Source organism: Lissotriton vulgaris, chromosome 2_1, assembly GCF_964263255.1.
Source record: "Lissotriton vulgaris chromosome 2_1, aLisVul1.2, whole genome shotgun sequence".
Lineage (NCBI taxonomy): Eukaryota > Metazoa > Chordata > Amphibia > Caudata > Salamandridae > Lissotriton > Lissotriton vulgaris.
In genome coordinates, this window is record NC_141687.1 from 343,386,258 (window position 1) to 343,394,038 (window position 7,781).

Consider the following 7,781-nt stretch of genomic DNA (forward strand, 5'->3'; position numbering starts at 1 on the left):
TTCGATCCTCCATATCATCTTTACTCATCCCGGACCTCAACTTACTTCTATGATCTCCCAATTAACACTTCCAGTTTCTTCACTCTTCTATCCTTCCATTACTCTATTCAATCCAACTAACAGACTCACATGTCCTCTGCTCAAAAATTAACTTGTACCTCCCTGTACTAATACTATACTCATATTTCCCTATAACATCCACCACTAATCCTTTTGGGTTCCAGAGTAGCGACCTACCCACCAAAGAGCACTTTGACGCCTCGTCAGGGGTAGTAAGAGCTATATAATAGTAAGCGCTATATACATACAATTACAATTATGTAACTGGGGGGGTCAGAATTACTACCAATTAACATTGGAACAAGAACATATAATTGGGTGGGGGGTATAAATGTAATTTTGGAACTCTACTTACACTAACATTGAGGAAAGAGCGTATATTTGGAGGAAGGGGCTCAGCTTTACTATGCTAACGCCAGTCCATTCAACATTGGGTAAAGTGGGGGCGTGGCCGAGCGCGAAGCGAGATGGCCGCTTAGGCTGGGAGCTCCGCTCGCCACGGAATCAATCCTGCAATTCTCCTGCCTTCCCCCGCTCGCATCAGCTTGGTGCTGATCTTCTGCGGCGTCGGAAGATCCGGGGAGTACCTGGCCGAAATCCTGGGGCTTGAAGTGACCGGCATCCTCCTTTTCTGCTCCCTGCCGTTTGGGCCGCTGCGGAGACGGGCAGCTGGCCGAGGGTCCGGAGGTTGACGCCGGCTGCTGGAGGCACTAGAGACCGCGGCTGTGCAGGCCGGGACGTCCGGAGGTTCGTAATGCTGCGGATGGCACTGGGGACGCACGGGTGAGCGCGGCGACCGGCGCAACCCCGAGAGCGGGCTCACACATTGCGGAGCCCGCCACACCGGTTTGCTGAGTCGTCCCTTTGTTCTCGGAGAGGCTGGTGGGGCGCCATTTTGGAGCGGACTTTCCGGTGTGGACCTCGTCTGTCGGAGTGAGCCCTGAGCTGTAAGTGCCTGGACTTCAGTGGCACGGGGATCGAACCTCCTGCGTTGTTTGCCCTGTATATTACGACCCCATACCGTGAATAACGGATACCTCCGGAGAACCCCATGGACTGCTTGCTGACTGGAACTCCCTGCCCACGGCCGTGGTCGGCGTGATGACTCGTACCCCACGAATGTGTGCTTTACCGGCTCCCGTATGCTGATTCCCCCATGGGCTCTTGGCTAGGAGACACAGTGTCAATTTCCGACGCTGTCTTGTGAGGGCGTCTCTTTGTGGGGGTATCTGCTCGGACCGGCGTCGCAGGATGGAGCCCTCACTTCGACACGTCCTGAATGCATTGGACTCTCTCCGTGTCGCCTGGGTAAAGGAAGCCGAAGACCTTGGTAGACGGCTGGATGCCATTATAGCTTCGCCGTTGGATGACAGCCCTGATGATCGGGCGGAGAGTGAGGTCACGGACAGCTCTGTGCAAGAGGTGGGTGCACCGACTATGACTTCACGGTTGACCCTGTGGGAGACCCGATCCAGTGATGGTGGTGGCTTTGGGCAGCCTGACTGCGTGAGTGTGGCCTTGGGACTTGCTGCAGCGCCGCGGGTGGATCTCGTTCACGGCCCTGCTTCTGGGACCACCAACTTCGATTTGCCCTTATCGTGTTGTGACTTGGCAAGATGGCCTGATACTCTGCTGCGGTCCCTACATATCTGGATTGATCGTTTTCCTGGCCTCTGGGTGGCGAGATCGCTCGTGCGGTTGGTCCTGCCTTGCTTGCCCGACCACCCTGATTTTCTAATGTACTCCACTGCTACCTTTCAGCTACTGCGCCTCGATGGCAGGGACAAAACGGGCCAGGGGTGACCCCTCCATCGGTGCAACCAGGACTGCTCCCCGGATGACTAGTGTGAAGACCTTGATTATTGTATTGTGTAGCGACGCCGCTGCTTTCTGTTCAAGAGCTGGCTTACTTAAGATCGACACTGAGCTAATTAGTGCGGGCGGGGGGGGGGTTTACTTGTTGTGTCTTTCCCCCCCCCGTTTTCTTTCCCTTTCTTTGGGACCTTCTGGGGCGACGGGCACGCTAGTCGGGGGTGGGCCATAGCCTCGTTAGACGTGCAGGGTGGGGGGTTGGGGACCTGTGGGTTATTCCTTCTTATATTCTATGGCCCGTTTCTTGGCTAAGTCTTTCTTCGGTATTCCCTCTTGTGGGTTTTCTGGGGTACCAAGCATGCCTATGGGGGGGGGTGGGCCGTGGCCTTCCGCTGCATGCAGGGTGGGGGGTTGGGGTGCAACGTGTTTTTTGTGCTTCTTTGTCTCTATGGCCCTACGTTTCTTCTTTCTAGTCTTTTTCTTCTCTGTATTCTTCTTCAGTGGGACTGGGTTTCGCGTACTCTGGAAGGGTGTCCACCGTGAGTCATTGCGGACTGGTGTCTTTGTTGCCACTTGTAGGTAGACCATTGGGTTTTAGAGTATTACTTGTGGTTCACTTGGCTTCCTGATTTGTGCCCTTCCCAGGACGATTCCTAACTGTGGCGGGTAGTGGTTCCGGCGACATACTGAATTGCATACTGTTTAATCCTGTTTGCACGTAAATGGACCGATGGTTTGTTCTTGATATCCTGATACCAATTTTCCTTCAGACTTTTAATTTAAAAATTAGACCTCAATGATCCTGTAATTGATCCTGACGGACTTGCCTTATTGACCTGTATTGTATTTCAGTGCCTTCGGGCTGCGCCCCTGGCGGTATGTGTAACCCTTTTTTTGTCAATAAAGGTCTTCCAAAAATTTAAAAAAAAAAAAAAACATTGGGTAAAGTGCATATGATTAGTGATGGATCTAAATTTAGAAAATCTAGCTCAGGAAATTACATTATAATAGTAGGGTATCAGGGTTAATGAAACTGTTGACCATGAGCATGTTGTAAACAATCTGTAACTTACCTGCAGACTTTGAACACTTCATACAGATATAAAAAGTTAAAGAAAAACAAAATATAAAGAAAGATCTTGGTACCAGAGTCAGACATAATATTATTATGTTTTCTTCTACTCCCAGGTATGCCACAGCACTACACGAAGACGTGGACATGACAAATCTTTTGAGATGTAAATCTCTAAGAGAGCTAGAGGAGCTGCTGTTCTGTCAAACCAAGAATAATCCCATCAGCTGGGACACATACTGGGAGAGGAATGAGCCCTTGCGTGATGTCGATGAAGTAGCAGTTCCAGTTCTCTGCATTTGCAGTGCAGATGACCCTATTCGGGGATCACCTGAGAGTACTCTGCCAACAGAGCTTTTCAAATCCAACCCATATCTCTTCCTTCTGTTGACAGAGCATGGAGGCCACTGTGGCTTCCTGAAAGATGCACCCCCAGCCTGGAGCCATGAGGTAACTCTGGAGTATTTCAGATCAGTGGCAGAATTTTTCCGTGCAGAGGAGCGGATGAGAGGGTTCTCATGGCGCAGGAGCTCCTTTGCACTTAACCGTCGCAGGAAAGGTACCCTACAGAAATGTGACAGTGCCGCCTCTTTAGACATCCAAGACATGTTTAGTTGGAAGAGGTCTTACACCAGGTAACACGAAAAGGAAAGTTCAGAGCAACCTCCTTGTTCCAGCTATTCCACTGTACTCTTACTACAAACTTAATGCAGTGATGACATACTTGATCAAGAGCATAGTCATTGGCATGTTAAACATCAAAAAAAGAACAAAAACGGGAGACCTTCTGTTTCCTTTCTGATTTTCTTTTAAACATATGCTACCTCTCATCATCGGTCCAACTCAAGTGCTCTAGAGAGGTAATAGCCTGGGAATTAAATTCTAGCTATAAAGAACAAGTGTGTCCAGAAACACCAATGAGCAAATATTGCAATATGAAATAATGTTTACATTTATCAATCAGGAAATAAATCAGCTAGCAGACATTCTGGGATTCTTTTAACATCACAAGTAGAGCATCCGACACAATGACGTATCTTACCTGCATAGCCTCTTCTCAATGGAACTATTGCAATAGGTTCTTCTAAGTGATTGGGTTATGTATAGGCACAAAATTGGCTAAAAGTATGGGAAAAGATTTGAGTAAGTGACGCAAGCTACTTAAACTCTACAGTCCTCCAGGGAAGCCTTCAAAATCTTGGCCTCACCCAGTACGTTAGCCTACCCACCCCTCACTGCGGGACTCCTTTTGAGCCAGATTTTCTCCTCAACCAGCAACATCACAGTCAGCAAGCCAGGAACTATGCCCTGTACAGGCTTCACCCTTGTCAGTCTCAGTATACCTATCTCACACCATCACAAACCTACCACCACTAGAACTACCCGCCGCAACTGAAAAAGCCAGGAGAGGAGTGGGCTTCCACACTCTCTGAACACCAGCCTGAGCACACCAGTGACTTGCCAAAAGCCTTTAAAAGCATCAACATCTGCATCACTGCAAATGCCAACACCACTACTTCACTCAAGTGCAAATCAACAGCAAGAGTCTGACTACAGGCCATCTGGTATACAGAGGAACACAGGCTGACAAAACGCCACTGTAAGCAACTGGAGTGCAAATGGAGAACAAGTTGAGACATCGCAGATAAAGACATCCATAAATCAGCCCAAGACACTACCAGGAGCAGATACGGAACACCAAGCACACAGCTCTTGCAGATCGCGTCAACACCAGCACTAACCGCACGAAGGAAATCTTCACCATAATCAAGGATTTCACAGAATCTCCTGCTACCTTCAGCAACATCTTTCCTTCACAAGACCCTTACAACAAACACTCAGAATTCTTTTGTAACAAATTAACCTTTATATACACAACTTCAACCCTAAACCAGACACCATTACTGCTGCAACTCAACCTCCAATCACGGCCCATGAACAAACCCTAACCTCTTGGCCTGCCATCACCGCCTTCAAAATCGCTGCTACCACGAAGACCATCCACTGAGGGACTCCATCTAACTCTTACACCCTTCACATTTTCACCCAAGGTCAGTGAAACACTAACATCGATCCTCTATGCCTCCATCGACTCAGCCACATTTCTAGACACCTGAAAACATGCCACCGTCATGCCCCTACTCAAGAAACCATCTGTTGACCCAGGCACACTTTCCAACTACAGACCCATCTACCTCTTATCATACCTTGGAAAATGTCTTAGAGAAACTAATCAACCAACACCTACCTGACCACCTCAGCAACGACCAGCTCCTCAACACCATGCAGTCAGGATTCACAGTATTCACAGTAGAGTAACCGCACTCATTGCCGTCACAGTTGACATCCACATGATCCTTGACAGAGGAGACACATTAACCCTTGTTCTCCTGGACCCCTCTGCAGTATTTGACACAGTTCACACCCTACTCCCATGAGGCACCTGCATGATATTGGCATAAAAGGACCCGAATACCACTGGATCTGCTCCTTCTTAACAGATAGAACACAAGCTATCAGCATGGCACGTTACTGCTCGTAATCCCTCAAATCATCTGCAGAGTGCCTCAATGCTCATTGCTCAGCCTCATACTGTACAATGCATACATGATCCCTCTGACCAACATCATCCATGCACACAACATCGACATCCTCTCTTGCGCAGATAACACACAACTCATACTCTTCCTCTCACATAAAACCCCCAAAACAAGAAATACCTACTTGCATGTCAGAAGTTGCTAACTGGATGAAGCCACTGTCTCAAGCACCAACAAGACAGAAGTAGTAATCTTCAGCAAGAACACTTCAGCTTGGAACTCCAACTGGTGGCCTTCTGAACTTGGACAAACAACCAAAACCCATGTGTGGCACCTCAGTATAATCATCGACAGCAGACTGCACACAACCGCACAAATCAATGCTGCCATTGCATTCTGCTTCCACACTCTGAAGACACTGAGGAAGATCTTCAAATGGAATTCAAGCAACTATAGAAAAACTGTCACTCATGTTCAAGTTACTAGCAAGACTATGGGAGCACCCTCCAAGCCGGAATCCCCAAGCAACTCACTAGAAGACTACAAACCATCCAGAACTCAGCAGCCACAACTCATCCTCAATCTCCGACACAGAACCCACGTCACACAGCACCTCAGAGAACTACATAGGCTTCCTCTACACAAACTCACTTTTAATTTAAACTCCTCACACACACATTCAAATCACTACACAACTAAGGCCCCACCTACCTGAACAGTCGTTTCTCCTTCCACCAACTTCCCAGACACCTCCACTCCACAGGAGTCCTACTAGCACACATCCCATGCATATGCAGAACCAGATCAGAAGGACGAGTGTTCTCTTACATTGCTCCTAAAGCATGAACGACCCCCACCCCCACTCCACGTCAGAGCCTCCTCCTATATTTTTGATCTGCAACTGGCTGAAGTCTTGGCTTTTCAATTAACCAACCTACCATAGGTAGGGCTAGACACATACACCTGCTCAGCGCCAGGATACCCTCGCAAGTGATAGTGTGGTTCACAAATACACATAAGTCAAATTACTGTGGCAAAGGAGAGGTTCTTCGTCACTTAAGGGAGGCGGCCACACAAGCAAGTAAAATACTCCTTAGAAAGTAATATTTGTGAACTAGACTTCACAAAATGGGCAAGATCATCAGCCGAACTTCGTAAGATATGGACTATAGGAAGGAACTTGATTCAGACATTCTGGGAGACAATAACGGCACATTTTTCAGTATTATTGGAAAGGGACACAGGTTTGTTACCACAGATAGCAAAATTGAGCATTGGGGGATAGTGGTCATGGCCTAGTCAGGGGCGTAACATAGGCCCCCGCAGTACGGGGGGCCCAAGCTCCAGGGCACCTCCTCAGTACAGCACTTCGGCCGGAGAGCTCCTGATAGAGTCCAGAGGGGGCCCCTCCACATACCTTGCAGGGAGCCCCTTCAATTATCGTTACGCCCTGGGCTAAGTATAGTGGGATGCTTGCCTGTGGCATTGTGCTCATGTGGAAGGACTTTGCACTTAAATAGGGAAGAATAAAAATGTCACACAAATCGGCATGGCATCCAGGTATGGTCTGGTGGATTCCATATAAAGAGATGGCATACAAGAGCAGAGGCATCCCTAAGAAATATGATGAAATATAGTACTTGTGGAAAAGACATTGCAGGCAAACTTGGGTCTTTATCCAGGCCAAGAGAGAAACATGTTAAAATAAAAAACTATATACAAATATAACTGTATCAAATGTACCCTTATACCTTGAATGCATTTTAATGTTCTACTTTGGTATCCGAACATTTGAATGTATATATAAAATTTGTTTTAAATAATATAAACCTGTGTTATCTATGAAGCTCTACAGCTGGTACGTCAGTGTTTCCAACACGAGTGGGTGTAGGAGAAATGCAGGAGCAACTAGCATTAGGTTTCGAATTTTGTGTACTGAACAGGTTGAAGAATCATTGTCTCCATCAAATACCCAAAGCTCATTCGGCCCACGAGATCTGAGTAATCACTGTGCCTACCAAAGTCTAAAAAATCACCGCTTCCATCAAATACTAAAGCATCAATATTTCTATTTGAGAAACCCATGTGCTCAAAGAACAAAGTGGTAGGCACAGTGATTACAAAGAACAAAAAATATTGTACTCATGAAAAAAGACTATAGACAGCTAGAGAATGATTTGTTTATCAAAAATTGAAGAGTCATTATGCCAATCAAGAACTAGAAAATAATTGTGGTCATGGAGATAAAGAACAATTGTTTTATACAGGTTTGAAAATGATTGAACAACCAACAGCTG

The 7,781-nt window shown here is 47.1% G+C and overlaps 1 protein-coding gene across 1 annotated transcript in view; it reads left to right on the forward strand.

Moving 5' to 3' along the window:
* Positions 1-4,629, forward strand: part of ABHD15 (abhydrolase domain containing 15) — a 190,958-nt gene extending 186,329 nt beyond the window's left edge. The window contains exon 2 of the mRNA XM_086955100.1: positions 3,061-4,629. Coding sequence (XP_086811226.1) covers positions 3,061-3,583 — 523 coding nt within the window. The 3' untranslated portion in view covers positions 3,584-4,629. The remainder of the gene's footprint in view (positions 1-3,060) is intronic.
* Positions 4,630-7,781: the final 3,152 nt, after the last annotated feature.